This window comes from Sturnira hondurensis, unplaced genomic scaffold (genome assembly GCF_014824575.4).
Source record: "Sturnira hondurensis isolate 20B ecotype Veracruz unplaced genomic scaffold, ASM1482457v3 Scaffold0015537, whole genome shotgun sequence".
In the NCBI taxonomy this organism is placed as follows: domain Eukaryota; kingdom Metazoa; phylum Chordata; class Mammalia; order Chiroptera; family Phyllostomidae; genus Sturnira; species Sturnira hondurensis.
Window position 1 is genome coordinate 93,279 of NW_028088168.1, and position 19,065 is coordinate 112,343.

At 35.9% G+C, this 19,065-nt stretch overlaps 1 protein-coding gene and 1 pseudogene across 1 annotated transcript in view; one reads left to right on the forward strand and one right to left on the reverse strand.

Moving 5' to 3' along the window:
- LOC119000050 (THO complex subunit 2) overlaps window positions 1-17,958 on the forward strand; it is a gene marked incomplete at its 5' end in the record, with an annotated part of 40,932 nt that extends 22,974 nt beyond the window's left edge. Inside the window, 8 exons of the mRNA XM_037064831.1 lie at window positions 162-220; window positions 1,704-1,739; window positions 6,201-6,338; window positions 6,683-6,752; window positions 6,835-6,992; window positions 8,895-8,971; window positions 9,442-9,481; window positions 16,383-17,958. Of these exons, the coding sequence (XP_036920726.1) occupies window positions 162-220; window positions 1,704-1,739; window positions 6,201-6,338; window positions 6,683-6,752; window positions 6,835-6,992; window positions 8,895-8,971; window positions 9,442-9,463 (560 nt within the window). The remainder of the gene's footprint in view (window positions 1-161; window positions 221-1,703; window positions 1,740-6,200; window positions 6,339-6,682; window positions 6,753-6,834; window positions 6,993-8,894; window positions 8,972-9,441; window positions 9,482-16,382) is intronic.
- On the reverse strand, window positions 15,566-17,073 carry LOC119000049 (tyrosine-protein kinase Fer-like; annotated as a pseudogene).
- Window positions 17,959-19,065: the final 1,107 nt, after the last annotated feature.

Below are 19,065 nucleotides of genomic sequence, written 5' to 3' on the forward strand. Positions count from 1 at the left end.
ATAATGTATAGTTGCTTTTTGTCTCCTTATTTTAGCATGTTATCTCAGAACTTTACTGGGGGCAATAATGCTTGATGACCTTAAAAGTGGTGATTTTTTGAAGTGTTTGGAAAGAGCGGAAATAATGCCTTATTGTGACTGCTGCTTTTTTCCTCCAACAGAACAAAAACGCCGCAAAATTGATACCCACCCTTCTCCATCACATTCCTCAACAGTAAAGGTTAGTATAGCCTGAGGAAGGCAGCGTCCATGTTAGGCTCACCTGTTTGGAATACGTATCCTGGCTTCCTTCAAGTCTTGCGCCAAGTATTCACTGGAGCCACTGGAGGTTTTATGTTGCATTAGAAAATGAATTTTTTACATATTGGTGGACTGATATTTTTTCCTATTAAGTATTTTTGTAATAAAAATGTTAAAACTTCAAGGACCTAGCACTAATTTTGTAGTTTCAAAGTGCAAGAGAAATTTTACCCAGAAGTGCCTCACTGCTTTAAGCAGTCTTTTTGGAGTGCAATGGTAGCTACAAGCAAATGAATCTTTTCAGCAGAACGAAGCCTATTTTTCGGCACAAATATTGAAGAATGTATAGCACTGAAGACTTCCTGGATGATACAGGATACACAAGATACCTCTGAATTCATCAAGCTTCTTGATGAGCATCATACCGATGTGTGCCTTCTAAGAAGGAATCTTGAAAGGAGTTCCATTTTAAAGTCTCCTTGGTGATCAGTTCTCCTGTAGTGTATATTCAGTGAGCATGCAGCTTCTGTTGTATCTTCCCTTGGAGGTTTGTTTATACCCATTGGGTTCCCAACAAGTTGAACCTTGCATTACGATAAAAGCAGATGTGGCATCCAATCCTACCTCCCAGCAAAGAGAAACCCCAGGCATTCAACTGCAGCACAAAATCGTGGGTGTAGCCTTCTTGAAGACTCAGGGTAGCCATTCCTTGCTCCATATTTAATTTTAATTCTAAAGTCATCTAATTTCATGGAATCTTTGAATTTGCAATACATTGAACTTTTAAAACTGTAAGTTAACTAATTCTTTCTCAAGAGCACTGTGGTTGAATACCGTAATTTCTTTTTTTTTAAGTTCTCTACCCCCCCCACCCCCGCCCCCCCGGGAGGTTTGAGATTCACCATTAGAGGCACTTTGCAAACAAAAAAGTGATTATTCTTTTATCAAATGCATTTTGTTTTTTTGTTAATGCCACTGAGTTTTTTTGGCTAGGATAAAGAGTGGGCATTATTTTTTATGTTCAAATCACATTAAGGTAAAAATTGAAATCTTCCAATTAAAGAAAAACTATAAAAATATAGTTTTGTTCTTCCACAGTGACCTCCACTATATTAAACTTTTTGTGTAGAAAAAAATTGTTTGATTTCTTAAGCTTCTTAACATTACCTAGAGCTTAAGTACATTGTAATAAAAATGTGGCATTGAGATTTATTTTTAAACTCTGTGCAGAGTTTTATTTGTTACACTGAGTACACATAATTCAGTTTTTTTAACATTACAATTCCATTACATGGTTTTGCTTTTCTTTTTTATTGTTGATATTCATGTAATAGTGACATCACCAAATTTATCCTCACAAGAAGTAGCTGGTTTATTTCCAGGTTACAGCCTTACTTCCCAAAGTTCTTCTGGGTTCTGAGAATTATGCCAGCTCACCTGTCATCTCCATTCATTTTCTACAGGACAGTCTCATCGAACTCAAGGAGTCTTCAGCAAAGGTTTGAGTCTTTTAAAATCATCATGCCTAAGTAAAACAAAAAAATCCTTACTTCATTTATTTAGTAGATAGTTTTGCCCTAGTAAATTCAGTAAGCTAGTACAGTAGCCTTTAAAAATACCTCTCACAAACTGAAACAATGGATGACAGTGGTCTCTTTTAATGAGATTGTTATAAAATGTGTGTAATGTGGCAACATTTCTATAATCTCTCCTTGCTTGCTGTGTTATGCATTATCCTTTCATGCTTTAAAAGCTGGAAGTTAAGGTTTGGGAAAGACATTGCTGGTTTGTTTTGGAGAGATGGCTTATTTAATTTCTTAAAACAAATCTGTAAGGCTCTTTCCTGACTTTCTTAGACAACCTGAAAGACCAAAAAATAAATTTGATGCATTCACATAATGAGTATAAACACTGAGCCCATCTCAATCCATAAAATTCTTTATATTGCCTCTGCTGAGCTACCTTTTTGGTGGTTATAGCATAATATCAAGAAATATGGTTAATGTAAACTAATCATTTTCCTGGAGGGGAATACTCTACTTCATGGTTGTGTTTACATGTCAGTATTCTTGCCTATTACTCTACTTTTTTGCATAGCACTGCTACTAAAAATAATGTGCAGTTTGTATATCTTATTACAGAGTTCATTTCATCATTGTAGTTGAATTGTCCATTGTTCATGTTATTTTGTCTTTATTATTATAAAACTTGTACTCTCCTTTACTTTGATATTCTACTCTGCCTCCTCTTATATATCTGCTAAGTGTGATTCCATACTGGTGGACCAGTACAGAATGAGGTTTTGAAACCAAGTCAGTTGACAGTACTAACTGCGTTTAGATCTGTAGCTTTACAATGAAATGTCTATGGATATTGGGCAAATAAGCATTAATTTTCAACATTTTAGATTAGCCAATATGCTTGTGTCCTGAAATTGTAGCATTGTTTTAGAATCTATTGTATTAATCAAAAGAGTATCAGCTGTACTGTGAATGCTTTCTTTTAAAGTAAAACTTTTATTGGCTAAATTAAATATGTATTGCAATATAGTAGGTTTCCCTAACCAGTTTGGGATTGTGTATGTCAGTCTTAACCATCAGTGGCTTGTGTGGGCTATTTAAAACTCATGGGTTAACAATGTTACCTTGTGAATATTTATTTCCTGAAACGTACTTTGAAGCAGTTTGAAACCTGCTGTTACAGTTAACTGGATTTTCTAATCAATGATGAAGATTATGGTTCCTTACATTTGTGAAAGCCTTTTGAAAATAAAACATATGTGAGAGAAACATATGTTATCTCATTTCGTGCTCATTACAGTGCTGTGAGGTAGATAGGGCAGGTGGTAGTGCTTTTTGACAAATAAGAGACTGAAGAAGTTCTTAATCTTTTCCCAGTGGCCTATAACTTGTCAGTACCAAAACTTGGACTACAATTAAGGTTTCTCAGGTATTCTTACCACAATGAAAAAAATTGCAAGAAACGTTCTGTTTACTTGATTCTTAGCACTCATTTCGACAGTAGTTGACAGGGTTCTTGACTCTTTTAGAGTGTCTTGTTTTTTAAATTACAGTGATTCAGGTCAATCTTCCTACCTCTTCCGTTTTTAAAAAGGATGCTGACATTTGGGGCATTTAAAATTCAATAGATTTATTCTACAGTCATCCAGAAAATTTTGCAATGGCATATGAATACACTTCTAAAAATTAATGTGACTCATATCACTCCTCAGACCCTTAGTGTTTTAGTATGGTGCCTGGTAATATTATTTGGTGTTTAATAAATATTTGAAATGAACTCTTAGGCCTTTAGATTTCGGTAAAGCATCCAAAGTTTATTGGTTAGCATAGTAGTTGATGTTGCATTTTTATGTGCCTAGGATATTTTAATAGCATATGTCTTAGAAAAAAGTGTTACTGGAGTTTGATCTCATAAATTGATGATCTGTACGCACTCACTGTTCCTGGGGTAGCTTTTACTTTTTAGAGCGCTTGACAAACGTGTCTATTTTTTCTTGCTGTCTTGTCACTTGTACATATAAACTTGTTTCCCTGCTTTAGTTTAACCTTTTAGTTATGTCCTAGGATACTCTTTTTTAAAATTAAATTACTCACTATTTTCACTTTCTAATCCATGATAAAACAGTACATGGACTTGGCTTTTTAAATAGGATTAGTTAAAAGGAGAAAGACCTAGCGTAGTATCTACATATTTTGTCAGTTCGCCTTCCATCCCCAATTTCCAATTGGCATATTTCCAGTTTTGGTCAGTTGTGTTTTTACCTAGCAGTCCTATTAGCTGCATTTGACAAAGGTAGAGAATGCTGCTTTTAATTCTGTTTACCATCTTAAAGATGTACAACCAAACCCAAGCCTACAAGTGAGGCCTTCATTATATATTGTAACCTTAATAAAGTCAATGTAGCAGTGTTCTGTTAAACAGATTTTGAAGTTAATGACATGAAGTTAATAGGGAATACCTGTCACAAAAAGATTAATATGAAATTCTATGAGTTTACCAGAAAGTGAGTTGCAGAGTTGAGGGAGAGTCAAACTGAGATGGCTTCTGAGCCATCCTGGAAGGCTAAGTAGGATTTTTAAGAGATTAGGGTAAAAGTGAACAACCATTCTGGTGAAGAGAACTGGGAAGGACACAGGGTATTATGGAGCTGTGGTAGCCACAGCATAAAGTGCATTGGGTGGTCTGTAGTAGGATATAATTGTGCAAAGATTGTGAAGAGCTTGTAATACCTAAGCTAAAGAGTATGCATTTTATTCAATAGGTAATGAGAGAGTTTGTTTTTGTGGAAAAGAGTATTGTGATCAGAACTATTCTTAGAAGGGTAAAAAGAAGGAATAGAATTGAGTACATTTCTAAGCTAAAAATATCTAGGTTTCCCAATTCTTTGCAATACAGAATTCAAGTTAGGCATAGTTAAAAACTTCATTCTTTGTGTGTGTGTGTGTTTCTGTTTGCACTTGAGTGCGCACACAGACACATGCATGCTTATTTGAAACCCAAACCTTTTTTTGTTTGCTTTTATTGGGAGAATTAAGCAGCACTTCCTTTAGAAAAATCTTCTTTGAGTATTGCAGTAATATATTATGTCCACTGTCTTATCAGTTTCATGAGTAATGTTAAGACAGGAATACACCTCATAAATAGAAAATCTTGAAGTGCCATTTAGCACATTATACCCAGTAAGAATACATTTTGCACATACACTTGCATAACTGTTTCTCTTTCTCTTCCTCTTTGTTATTAATGTACATTTTGTCTATTTCAGTTGATCATCAACTTTTAAACATTGAAATTTTAAAGAATGTACCTCTGCATTGCTATGGCAGTATTTCTGAGCCAGCGGAGTTGAAAATATTTGGTGGTGTTAAAAAATGTGTTTCTTTACTTCTCAAACTGATGTTTGTCTTTTTTTTCATGTATTCCTTTGAATACTAAAGTATTTCCTCGTGTAAAAATGCTTGACCTTTGACTCACTGTTCTTTTCATTCCTAAGGTATATCTAGAATTGTGTAGCTATGTAATGAGTTACATTCAGTGTTCTGCTGCCAAATACTTTTAATGTTTTAAACATACGCTTGTAGCACAGTTATAAATGCTTTAAGGTTAGGAATTTGATTGCTTCCTTAATAATTTCTTCTATAATGGGCTTCCGTATTTACAACTTGCATAAGTAGAGTTAGCAAATCCTTGATCTTTGGCTGTTTTATTGCCTGTGGGCCTTTTGGCAGAGGAAGAATAGGCAGAGGAGAACATTGATTCATCATTTTTTCAGTCTTTGAGGTGTTTCATCATCCTCAGCTGACTGTATGGTTTTCTGAGTTATTTAGAACCAGGAAGACAAATTTCACAGTTAGTTGTGATTATTTGACAGAAATTGGAGTGCTTTTTCGGCAATGGAGACTGTGTTGCCTTTACATTTGTAAAAATGATTTGGGATAATCTATGCATGGTATGCTCTGAGGCAGAAAAGACTTATTGGTGATGGCTAGGCTTTATTTTATACTTTTCCTCACTGTCATTGATTGCCTATCACTAGATGGTAAAACTGTTTAAAATTTCTGTGATTATGTGTAGGTTTGTATTTTTTTTTTTTACAGTAGAGAAAGTCTAGTCACTGTTTTTCAAATAAGGGCTTTTGTAATGGTGGTTATAGGTCTTCACAATAGAGCTATAAAAGGAACTGTAGCTTGTGAATTTACTAATGAGTCTCAGTTGAGGCAGGAATGAACTGATGATTTTTATAAGACCAAGAATTGAAGTCTGTGCATAATTTGTGCCCTTCTCTTTCATTTTACCTCTTAAAATCCAGATGGCTGACCAGTTTTGACTTTGGGTCTACCAACTGTCTACCAATTGTCTTTCATTAAATAAACAATCAAGCAAATGATACCAGTACTGGAAAACTAATAATCTTTAGTAATGTTGCCTTAATTTAACAGCTCTACCTTAATCATACTCCTTCACCACTGTCCAAGAGTAAGGAGAGAGAAATGGACAAGAAAGATTTGGACAAGTCAAGGGAAAGATCCAGAGAAAGAGAGAAAAAAGATGAAAAGGACAGGAAAGAGCGGAAAAGGGTTTGTAATTTTTTTAAAACTAGTTTGGGAAGCTCATTATCATATACAGTAGTATGTATGTTGTCTATTTTTAAAGTACTAGTTTGTTGCATGGCAATCTGTTACTTAGTGTTCTAACTGATCTTTTCACCCTAAAGTGTGCTTGAATCTTCTACAGTAATGAGGATCTTCAGCCTAATAATCTCTTCCAGTTCTGCTTGTCTTTCATGTCATTTTACCAAGTATGTGAAACTACTGCAAATATTCTTCAGTGCTAGTCAGCCGTGCCCTTCTTGTGTAAAAGTAGTACTTTAAAACAAAAATATAAACTTTCGGTCAATGTAGTTCACAATTTTTGGTTCTAGGATCACTCAAACAATGAACGTGAAGTGCTACCGGACTTAACCAAGAGGCGAAAAGAGGAGAATGGAACAAGTAGGTAGACTTGTCGGTACTTTTGAAGCAATCATCAAACTGAATTGGAAATGGCTTTCATGATTCTCTTTTATAATTTTAGTGGCAGTTTCAAAACACAAAAGTGAAAGTCCATGCGAGTCTCCTTATCCAAATGAGAAAGACAAGGAGAAAAATAAGTCAAAATCTTCAAGCAAAGAAAAAGGCGGTGATTCATTTAAATCTGAAAAGATGGATAAAATCTCCTCCAGTGGCAAAAAGGTAGGAAAACAAAGGAACAGTATACTTTTCTTAGAAAATTAACCCAATGAAACTCTAGCAAATATTGAGGTTTTTTTGAAGTCAAATAGTCTTTTGTTAATTATTTGGCATAGCAAGCTAAGACATTAGGGGAGGGAGGGCAGGTTATAAGAGGAATTTCAGCCAGTTTAGTCCCAAATTACTGGGAGGGCAGAACTAGTTTACCTCTGAAATTCCTTTCCCTTCCACTCCCACCTGTTTCTGTTCATTGAATTTCAGCTTTTCTTTTTTCTCTGCCAACAGTGCTTTTAGATTCTGTTTGTTCATGAGATAAAAATACAGTTACGTGTATTTTCCCTGATCATTACAATATCATGGGATCAAACTGCTTGTGATTGTAAACATTTCTTACAACATTTTTTAATAATCTCATGTGATTGCAACTTACATTTGATTCTCAAATTAAGTGTAGTTTGCATTCTCTTAGATACTAATGGATGTTATTCAAAATGCATCTCATGCATCTGACATAAAGTAAGCAAGTCATTACTAAAGTGAAAAGTGGTTACAAAGCATTATGGTATATATTAAAATATATATTTTTTAGATGTTTATAGTTAAATGTGTAGCTGTTTAAAGCAGTTTTGGAAAATTATAAGGTGATCATTTAAAATTTTTATATGCTTTAAAGGGGGGGGTCGCTCCTTTTAAATGTTTTTTAAGTTTCTATAAAATTGATACAACATAAAATTAACAATTTTAAAGTATACAGTCAGTTGCATTTAATATATTTACAGTGTTGTGTGGTCACCATCTCTTATCTAGTTCCAAAACATTTTCATTAACCCAAAGGGAAACTCCATACCCATTAAGCAGTCATTCCTCCTTTTCCCTTCCCTTTATCCTCTGGAAAAAATGAATCTGCTTTTTGTCTCTGGATTTAACAATAACAGTATTTGTCATATAAATAGAATCATAAAGTGGCCTTTTGTGTCTGACTCCTTTCACTTTGCATAATGTTTTTGAGATTTTTTCCATGATGTAGCATGAATCAGTATTTCATTTCTTTATATGGCTACATAATATTTCATGGTATGAATATACCAATTTGTTGACCATTTGTTATTTGATGGACTTTTCTGTTGTTTTCTACCTTTTGACTGTCATGAATAATGCTACTGCTAATGAACATTTGTGTGCTGCTGTGAAGTATTTATTTGAATGTCTGTTTTAAAACCTCTTGAGTGAATACCCAGGCATGGAATTCTGGGTAATCACACAATTTCGGGGTTATATGGTTAATACTATGTTTAACTTTTTGAGGAGCTACCAAACTTTTCCACAGTGGCAGCACAGTTCATATTTCCTCCAGCAATACGTGAGGGTGCCAATATTTCTCTACATTCTTGGCAACGCATTTCTTTATTTTAACTTTAATTTTTGTTTTATTATGTAGCCATCCCAGTGGGCGTGAAGAGGCATCTCACTGTGGTTTTGATTTGCATTTCCTTAATGACTAATGATGTCGAGCATCTTTTCATATGCTTTTTGGCCATTTGTATATTTCCTTTAGAGAAATCTTGATGCTTTGGCCATTTTTAAATTGGATTATTTGCTTTTTCCTACTCAGTTTTAAGAATTCTTTATATAGTCTGATACTAGATTCTTATGAGGTGTATGATTTGCAAATATTTTCTCCTGAGTTCAGTAGGTTGTCTTTTCACTTTCTTGATAGTGTTATTTGATGCATGAAAGTTTTTACTTTTGATGAAGTCCAGTTCTTTGTTGTTGCTTGTGCTTTTTGTATCATATTAAATAAGTTTTTGAAGAGAAATTTATGACTGGTGAGTGATTGAAATGGGATTTTGGGCTGATTTTTTATTTGGTTTTTCCTTCCCCAACTAATTGCACTGTTCCTTATAGGAGTCCAGGCATGATAAAGAAAAGATAGAAAAGAAAGAGAAACGGGACAGTTCAGGAGGAAAGGAAGAGAAGAAACAATATCCTTTTCATCTTATTGATGCTTTTAATCAGTGAAATGGAAAGCTTTGATACTGTTCATGTTTAGCGTTGTACCTTTGTAGTATGTGCTCTAAATGCTTAAGAGCTTCTTAGTTTTTTAAATGGTCTCTCCAGTTAATCCTCTCAAATGTATGAAATGTGGAAAGTGGGAGAGTTGGTGTATTTTTTTAACTTCTTTGTTGACTGCGGTTGTTTTATGCTACCAAGGGATTTGGAGTCCTTATGGCTGTGTTGCCACTCAGAGGAAGAAAAAGAACAGAGTCCCTTGGGCTACATGGGGAATTGAAGGGCGAGCTGCTGCTGCAGCAGACAAGCAGAGCTGGTAGAGCTTGAGGCTACCAGGCTGGTCAGAGCCAAGTAGGCCTGTAAGCCAAGGGATTGCACTAAAAGATGAGACACCATTCTCTTTTTTCCCTAGTTTTCCCCTTAATTTGTCATCTACTCATAAGTCCTCGGACAAACACAGATAATGAAGACTTTCTATCAAGGTGAGTGTTCTCTCACCTCCTTTTCCTTTTAAGAGAAATTTGATAAAACAGAGCCTGATGATGTTGAAGAAACTAGATTCATTTTGCAAACTACAACTAGAATTTTTCACCTAAATACAGTGACTTAGGTCTTTGGGTATAGATGCATAAACAAGATTCACAATTATTTTGAAGCTTGCTCATTAGCTGTGCATTTTTTGGTACCAAGTTGTATTTAAGAACATCTGGCTTTCTCTTCTCCACTCATTTCCATCTTCTCTCGTAATTAATTACCTTTTTAAAGTGCCTATAGCCTTATAGGTGGTCATGGCATCTGCATTTTACAGGTGAAGAAACTGAAACTCTGAAAGGTTAAGTTGAAGAAAGTGACGGAGACTCTAGCTGACAGAGCCAGTGCTTAAACATAGGTCTTGCCCCTTAGTGTTCTGTGTTTTTTTTTTTGCCTTTGCAGGCAGACATGTTATTCAGAGATTTTTGTTTTAAGTTTTTGTTCTTTGTCTTACCACTGCCCACGTTTTGCAAAGCCAGAACCTATGCTCTGTGCTTTCAGTTCTGGAATTTCAAATATGCAACTTTGTTTTCAAAGTAGTTTTGCCTTATGTGAGATTCAAAGTGTTTTAACCATCTTAAATAAATTGTATGTGGACAGTAGTCCACTATCTTCATGGACAGAGTGTTGAGAAGCTAATATAGACTTTTTTGAGCACTCAGGTCCTCACCTGAAGAGTTAGTGTGTTGTGATGCCTTAAGATTATTGAGGTGCATAGAATGATTTGCCCTCTACATTTGGTTCAGTGTGGCTATATTTGAAATTGATTCTTTTTTTATAGTCCATTTTCTTGCCTCCATATTAGTTACTGATTAGTCACTGATTAATGATATTAAGCGTGCAAGAGTGAAACATGTCTGAGAGTCCATTCTGTATAAGGGTAATGAGTTTTAGGGTATAGATACTGTTACAGCTATTTTGGCTGAAAAGCAGGGATTTGAGGTTGCCACATAGGTAACCTCATGACTAGGGGTGTGCTTTTTCTGCTTTGTTATTCTGTGCTTGTTATCTAAGTAGTAGAGTAGAGTAAAATGAGAGTTATGAGAGAGCATTTAGAATTTAGTAACTTTTTTAATTAGAAGGACTGTAAAAGAAGTACTGCCCGTTCTTCAATTCTAGTCATCCCCTGCTTCAACAGCTAGCTGTTTTCTGTAGTGAACTATGGACTCTTAATGTTTCTTTTTTTTTTTATTCTTAACCTTAAGCTTTCTTTTAGTTTGGCATTCTGCTTTATACCTCTTGCTTTCACAAGATCTCCTTATTAGAGAAAACCAAAGAACCTACCTCATATCTTCATTAGGAAATGGGCCAACCATAGTCACTGACAACTTTCACTGTGGTTTTATCCATCTCTCTTCACTCAGTGCCTAAATATTATTCTTTGGTATGTGAAAGTTGTGCTACAGATTCCTTTGAGTTCTTCACATAGGCCATGAATTTGTGTTTTATCTCTCTATATTATCTCTCAGGACCAAAGGCAGGAAAAGACTGGCTTGGGTGTTAGATGTTAGTTTGGTGGTCTTGTAGCAGAGCGTCCCATTTCAGGTATCCCTTTAAGATTCATTTAGCATGATTGTTCATCCTGTTCAATTTCTTGCTGAAAATTATGTACTATACATTTTTTTTCTTGGATAGACTCTTAATTTTGTGAGACTCTGGTTGATATTTCTTTTTTCTGGCTGCCTCCCGTTGGATATGTTCTGGAGTTGGTGAGGTCTTTCCCTTCTTTTTCCTTTACCTTTAAAGGTCTCATCATTTCAAATTGGCACCATTTACCCCTAGGCTACTTCAAATCTGCTGCCTCCTGCTGTATTTTACTTACTTTCTGCAGAAAGGAGCTGCATATGTCACATTTCTGATATTTAAAGGTATCACTAATTGTGAGAATCATTGTTAGTTTCTGGAACTGTTTTTTTGAGAATGGTGTATAGAGAAATAACTGTGACTGTAAATATCACCCTGATTTCAGAAACAGTAAAACGATTGCATTAGATTTAAGAAAATACAATGTAGAGCCCTAGCTGGTGTAGCTCAGTGGATTGAGTGTGGGCTTGCAAACCAAAGGGTCACCAGTTCAATTCCCAGTTAGGGCACATGCCTGGGTTGAGGGCCAGGTCCTCAGTTTGGGGTGCGCAAGAGGCAGCCACACATTGATGTTTCCCTCTCTTCCTCCATCCCTTCCCCTCTCTAAAAATAAATAAATAAAATCTTTAAAACAAAGTTTACAGTTGTGAGTATGCAAAAAAATTTTTAAAAAGAAAAGAAAATACACTGTGCAAATGTGATCTGGATTAAATTTCTTGTAAGGTCTTTTGTCTTTTTCTGTCTCAAAAAATTAAAAAAAAATTTTTTATTTATCTTTAGAGGGGAAGGGAAGGAGAGAGGGAGAGAAATATCAATGTATGGTTGCCTCTGGTGTGTCCCCCGCTGGGAACTGGCCTGCAACCCAGGCATGTGCCCTGACTGGGAATCGAACCGCGATCGTGTGGTTTGCAGGCCTGAGCTCAATCCACTGAGCTACACCAGCCAGGGTCTGTCTCAAAATTTTAATTGCACAGTTCTTTCTGCTAGTTCTCTATATCTTCTGTTACTTGTTATTGCTAAAGACTTTGTTCACATTTTTTATCTCTCCTTGATTTATTTCCTTGAATACTACTGACTGCTTTGCCTTTAACCTTTCCTCTAGTTCCATCTTTTAAAATTACTGCCAGTGAAATTTTTTTCTTAGAACCATCCTTTAGCATCTCAATTTTAATTTGATACATGTGGTCCTCAATTCATGAATGCTGAGCTCAGTTAAATTGAGAATCTTTTTAGAGCAAGATGCTATGCTAAACTGAAACTTGTTCCTAGACTTTGAGAAGTTCAGTCTTAAATGTTATTCTTGATTTCAGAGAACATAGCACTTAGCTCTATCTTCTCCATCTGTATTTGTAATATACTATTTATTGCACATCCCTATTCTAATCCTCCACTCCAACAAAGCCTAATATATTTTGCAGGTCTGTCTCTCACCTCCATTCTCATATGTGCAACTTAATTAATTATTTTTTAAAAGACGTTATTTATTTATTTTTAGAGAGGGGGAGGGAGGGAGAAAGAGAAAGAAACTTCAATCTGTGGTTGCCTCTCAAGCGCCCTGCAACCCAGGCATGTGCCCTGACTGGGAATAAAACTGGCAGCCCTTTGGTTTGCAGTCTGGCACTCAATTCACTGAGCCACACCAGACAGGGCTTAATTAATTCTTTTATCCTTTAATTCCAAGGTTGTAAATTCTCAGCCCTTGGGCAGAACATGGCCTGTTAGATGTACCTTCTGGACCTCATACAATATTTGACATTTTAAAAAAGTAGTCACCTTTAAAAGTCAGAAGAGTTGACAAATCTGAATTTTAGTTTCTGTTCAAGAATTGGGACATCTGGCAACATTGTGTGCTGATTTCTGTATGGCAACTATCAGGTAGACCTGCCTAGATGCAGCCCCCCCTTACACAGAGAGTGGGTCTTTTTTTTCTTATAGTATACCTCAGTGAGTCCCCACACAGCTTACTTCATTTGTTTTCATTATATGAGGCCTATCCAAAAAGTATGCATCCATGAAAAGTAGAGACTATTATTGAAGAAGATACAAGCTACAAGAAACATTGTACATAGAACAATGACACCTCAGTCCCCTTCAAAGTAGGTACCTTTGGACCTCACACAGTTCTCCCAGTTGCCATCAGCTGCCATGTTTTCCTGAATCTCATCAACGGTCTGAAATCTCTTCCCTTTCAAAAGTGATTGTAGTTTGGGGGAAAGCCAGAAGTCACAGTGCACCAAATCTGGGCTGGAGCAGGGCTGAGTCACCTGGGTGATTTGATGTTTTGCCAAAAAACTCTGCGTGAGATGTGATGCATGAGCAGCTGCATTGTCATGATGAAGCTGCCAATCACCAGTTGCTCACACCTGTGGCCTACTGAGTCATCCAAACAGTTTCTGTGGAAGAATGTTCAAGCTTAATGCAAAATTTGATGCAGATTCATTGCTTTACTCACTCATTTTGAATGTGATGGCCGCACAATACACTTGCTCACTGAACAGCGTCTGCCACCCCTACTGACTAGTACTGTGAAGTCGTCATTGTTCATGCATGTGCATTCCAGTCCGCTCTCCTTGGCTGCCAGGTTACATTGATGTTGTGCAGACCATTCTCGTATTAACAGTGGTTGGGCTTTTTCCAGACAGACCTTGTATACTAACCCCTGTAAACAATTGATTTTGTAATTTCTGTTATGAGTCTTGTTTCTTCAGCCCATACTTAGAAACTGACCTCCTAAGCGCTCAGAGATCACTTATTTTAGGACTCTGATGCCATGCTCAGGCATAATCCGAGATGCTGATAATGTGTTGGAGTAGAGCATGTTCGGGTTTCATTCTCAGTAGTTTGCCATTGCTTGCATGTGTGGGGACTTGCCTACAGAGTCCTAGTCACTGATTCTTACTTATATATGAGTATGTTATATGTCTCTATCCTTAGATTGTGATCTTGTTAAAGGCAGTAACTTCATTCCTTCCTTCTAATCAAACAACCAAGTCTTTTTCTTTACTACCTGTTAGGTTTCAGCTATTCTGTTAACTTTACATGGAGAACTGTGCACAGAAGTATTAAGTATATCTCTTTGGGATTGAAGAGAAATAGCATTGACCTTTTTTTTTTTTTTTGCCCTCAAGAAGATTTAATTTCTTTGCAGAATTTGATCCTATACTGTTTACAAAGAAGTTGCTTTGTGTGCTCCAACATATTTTTTAAAGATTTTATTTACTTATTTTTTAGAGAGAGAGGAAGGGAAGGAGAAAGAGAGGGAGAGAAACATCAACATGTGGTTGCCTTTCACATGGCTCCCACTAGGGACCTGGCCCACAACCCAGGCACGTGCCCTGACTGGGAATCTAACTGGCGAACCTTTGGTTTGCAGCCCACACTCAGTCCACTGAGCCACACCAGCCAGGGCTCAACATATTTTTTGAGGGCGGGTTTATTATGCTTTCATTTGAGTCTCTATGTAGTAACCATTGAATGTGTCCAAAAGTTTTGTGCACTGATATTCATAGGCACCAAAAAAGTTGGAAAGAACAGGAGGAATTTTCTATTTTTTTTCTTCCACTTAAGGTAGGCCAAATATTTAGTAAGGTGTGGTGCTGTTTTTTTTTTTAAATCTGGACATAGGCATAAGCATTTATGAAAGGCTCCTGTGCCACCATTTACCCTTGAGAATGACTATCTTCTATATATGCGTTTACCCTGAGAGTCACCTCTGGTTATGCTAAGATTCAGGTCAAGAAAATCTTAGTTTTAATTTTGTTACATCTTATCCACATGAAACATCCCAGGAAGTATGTTTGCTATGTTAAGAATTGTTAGGTAGCAATATAGGGAGGGGTAAATGAAAGAAGTGAAATAGATGTCTGTCCCTGTAACTTCTTTCATCCTCATAAATAAATGTTCATTTGACTTTTTAGCTGTCAACTTCATCTATATATGCCTTTTTACTTGGAGGGAGAGGGAGAATAAACTAGTATTGTGAAATCTTGAAGGGAATTGAATTTTGTAATACCTTTTTTGAGGCCAAGACACTTAACCAAAAATAATCTATTAATTCATTGTGGGCTTCTGTTTTCTCTAAAGCACATTTTGCCATGAGGGAGGGCTATTTTATGAGGAATCTGTGAGCTATTGAAACATTTTTAGGACCTTCTTGGTGAATTTGATCATAAAATTAGATAATGTGTGTTTATAAAAGCATACCTCTGGTAAGAAAGGCTGAATTTGTATTTATTTTTCTTCTCTACTTTGATCACCAGTATAGCTGCTCTTTTCTCTAGACCACCCTTCTTTTCAAACTTGTTTCTTGCTGTCATTGATTTCTATCAAATAACATCATTTAAAATCAGCTGCCTCAACCCTGGGAGGATGGTCTTTGAGGTTATTTCAGGCAGTTTTTTGATGCCCTGAAAAAGGAGGAGAGAGTGGTGGAACATAGGTAAATGACAATGTTACTGATTTGTCAGGGCCTGTTTCTGGCGAGAAAAAAGGAAAAAACCTAGAATGTCCATATAATTCTCAGTAGAAAGTGATGTTTACAAAGGTAATCTTGTCTTAGCAGAGTGGAGGGCCACTTTTTTAAAGAATGTGTCCTGCAAACATGGTATTACCAGTTCTGTTTATAGCACCAATAAAGTAGAGATGTCTAGGAGGAAGTGCGGTGAACTGAACTGGACCTGAAGTAGAAACCCTTTGAGAAACGTCAACAGTTCTGGGTGTGAAAAACATAGATCTGTGTGATCCATTGCATTTAGAGGCTGTGCTTTCTTGTATACAGTGGGTAAAGGGGCCCATATTTTAATAAAAAGTTAATTTAAAAAAACTTTAGAGAATATTCCAGGTAAATTTATTGTTAGAAGAAAATATTCTGCTGGAAGGTAGGAGTCCCGAAGGCTGCATTTGGCACTGTTTCATCACTATGTGACTTTCTTCTTGACCACAGTTTGTGAAGTTCAATGAACTTGGGTTGGTTTTCAAGTTTGTAATCCCAACACTACATATATATATATATATATATATATGATTTGAGAGAGAGAGAAAGATCGATTTGTTGTTCCGATTATTTATGCATTCATTGGTTGATTCTTGTTTGTGCCCTACCGGGGATCGAACCCACAACGGTGTATTGGGATGATGCTCCAACCAACTGAGCTACCCGGCTAGGGCTCTTCAGCATTATTTTGTAAATACACTCTGGACACTGCTGAGAGACTGACATCCAGTGTCTTCTTTCCACTTGCTTTTGTGCTTGCTAATTTGTCATTCCAGGGTATGGACAGATCCCTAAGCTGAAGGTCTCCCAGAGGAGGATGCCAAAGCTCCATGCGTCACTCTCAGAACGGTATCTCCCATAATTAAGAGCTTCTGGTGCTGTCCATTTAATGGGAATCTGCTTTAAGTCAGAAGATGAATATACACCACCATCCTCTTGACGAGACATTCCAAAGTCACTGATTTTCAGAACATTATTTTCACCTCCAGACAGTTCCTTTGCAGCAAGGTCCCTGTGTATACAATTTTTACTTGAAATTCACCATCCAGAAGCAGCATCTAATGAAAATTTCACTAACTGTTACAGTTTATCCTTCTTTCTCAGAAAGGAGAGGAAATCGCCTCCTGGAACCAGTTCCTTAATAATGTAGATAGACTGCATTTGTGAATGAACTCATAAGTTTGACAATATTGGGATGATTGTATTGCTTGAGGATTTTGGCTTCTTGTAAAAATTTTAATTTCCATTCCTGGGAAAGATCATCTTTACGTGTTTTAACAGCAATAGCGGTTTTATCCTTCAGTATGCCCTTAAGTGTGTCATCACAATTTCCCTTGCTCAGTAATTCTCCTGTTGTGACATCTTTCTGATTGAGAACCTATTTCTTATTCTTGTTACAGCTATACCGATACCATGACACTCTTGATTGGAACATTGACTTTTTTTTTGCCATTTAAAAAATGAGATGAAATTCACGGAAGATAGAACTTGCCATTTAAAAATGGGTTTTAGTATATTTATTGGTACTATGTTGTATAAACATCACCATGAATTCCAGAACATTTCCATCACCCCAAAGAGAACCCACACCTGTTAGCAGTCACTCCCAGTTCCGCCCTTCCCCAGCCTCGGGAAAGAATTAATATACTTTTTGTCTCTATAGATTTGCCTGTGTTGGATATTTTATAAAAATGGAATCATGCAATATAGTGACCTTTTGCGTCTGGCTTCTTTCACATAGCATCATATTTTCAAGGTTCATCCATGATATAGCATGTATCAAAACTTCCTTTCTTTTTATAACTGAATAATCCATTGTATGAACGTGTACCATATTTTATTTATCCAGTCATCAATTATGGACAGGATCAATGAGTTTTAAGTATTAAAATTGTAAGTTCACCATTAGTATATCCACAATTATAATTAAGAAGATATCAAGATTATACATGGTGTGAACGGAATGCTGTATAGAAATGATATATAAATTATTTGTCAGCATTTCATGCAAGTGTGATTATTTTCTAAGGCTCTTCTAGCTCTGATTTTATGAAATATGTGAATGTAGTATTTTCATCAATAAAGTTTAATGCGTTAAGCATTAGTTTAAAATGAATGAGAAAATGTTAGGCAGATAAGTTATTTGCCACATGTTGTAATGATCATGTTTTGAATTTATTTGAGTATGCAGTATTTGAAAAATGTCAATACATAAAGGAAAGGAAATGAGTATAATTAAGTCAATATATTTTTAAAGCAATTTTTATAATTTAGCAGACATTGCATCTTAATATAAGTCACTATTAAAGTCATGCCCTTGTGAAAAATGTGATGTCATTTTTCTCTTTTTTTTGTTGATCATGTTAAAATTGGTTCTTTTCATTGCTATGTGTTATATTTACTTTTGACAAGCTATTGCCTGCCCCTGAAGAACGTTTTACTTGTTTCTATTTCATTTTCCCTTCTTCCCCTACCCTCAATCATCCTTCTTTCACAGATAAAATGTTCAGTGTTTCTTATTTTGAAGTCATCGTAGTGTGTCTATCTTTAATGGTTTTTGAGAGTGGGCAATAAGAAATACACAGATATTTCATCCTTATCTAGGGATTTAATTCAAGCCTTTGTTATTGATTAGAACACACTGATTTTTTCTTTGTTAAACCAAACTTCCCTCTCTTCCTGTTCTTCTCCGTCCTCCCCCCTCCCTTCCCTTCTTCTCCTTCCAACTTCTGTCTTCTCTCCTTTCACCCTTTCTTCCTTTTTCCCTTCATCGATCAATATAATCACTTTGTTTCTTTCAGATGAGATTGAAATGCAATGGTTCAGCTGTGACCAGACATGTATAATCCTGAGTAGATTGCCAAGAATCACGAATGAAGAGGGCCCAGTTGCATCTTCTTAAATTATTCATTTATCTGCTTTATTGCCCCATGCTGAAGACTTTAAATTGTTGAGTTGTACATTACTGTATTTAACTTGTTGCTTAGTTTCTGCATATTTATTTTCAGTAAATGGCTGAAAGTGTTAACTGTTCCATATTTTTAGCACAATGTGCTGCATAGAGTTCCCAAGAAGCAAATAAGGTTTCATGTGTACAGAATTTCACTTCAGGTTTAGTTTTTTTAAAATCTAAAATGTCTTCTTTTTATTGTTTGAAGCTGAAAATAAACAATTATTGAACTATTTTGAATTTACCTCATTTAAAATTCATTTTTAATTTATTATTTGGCCTGTTTTTAATATTATTCACTGAAAACAAAGTAGGAGCAGTGTCTAATACAATGCTTAAAGTTCACTTTATATAGTACATGTACAACAGTAAAATCTGTCTAAAAAAAGAAAAAGATACCAGCACGCACTTGTCCCTTGCCATTTTTTCTTGTTATTTTGTTGGACAAATTTGCGGTGGGTGGGTGGGGGTGTCAAAACTTAGTTTTGTTTTAATTCTACAGCTAAAGG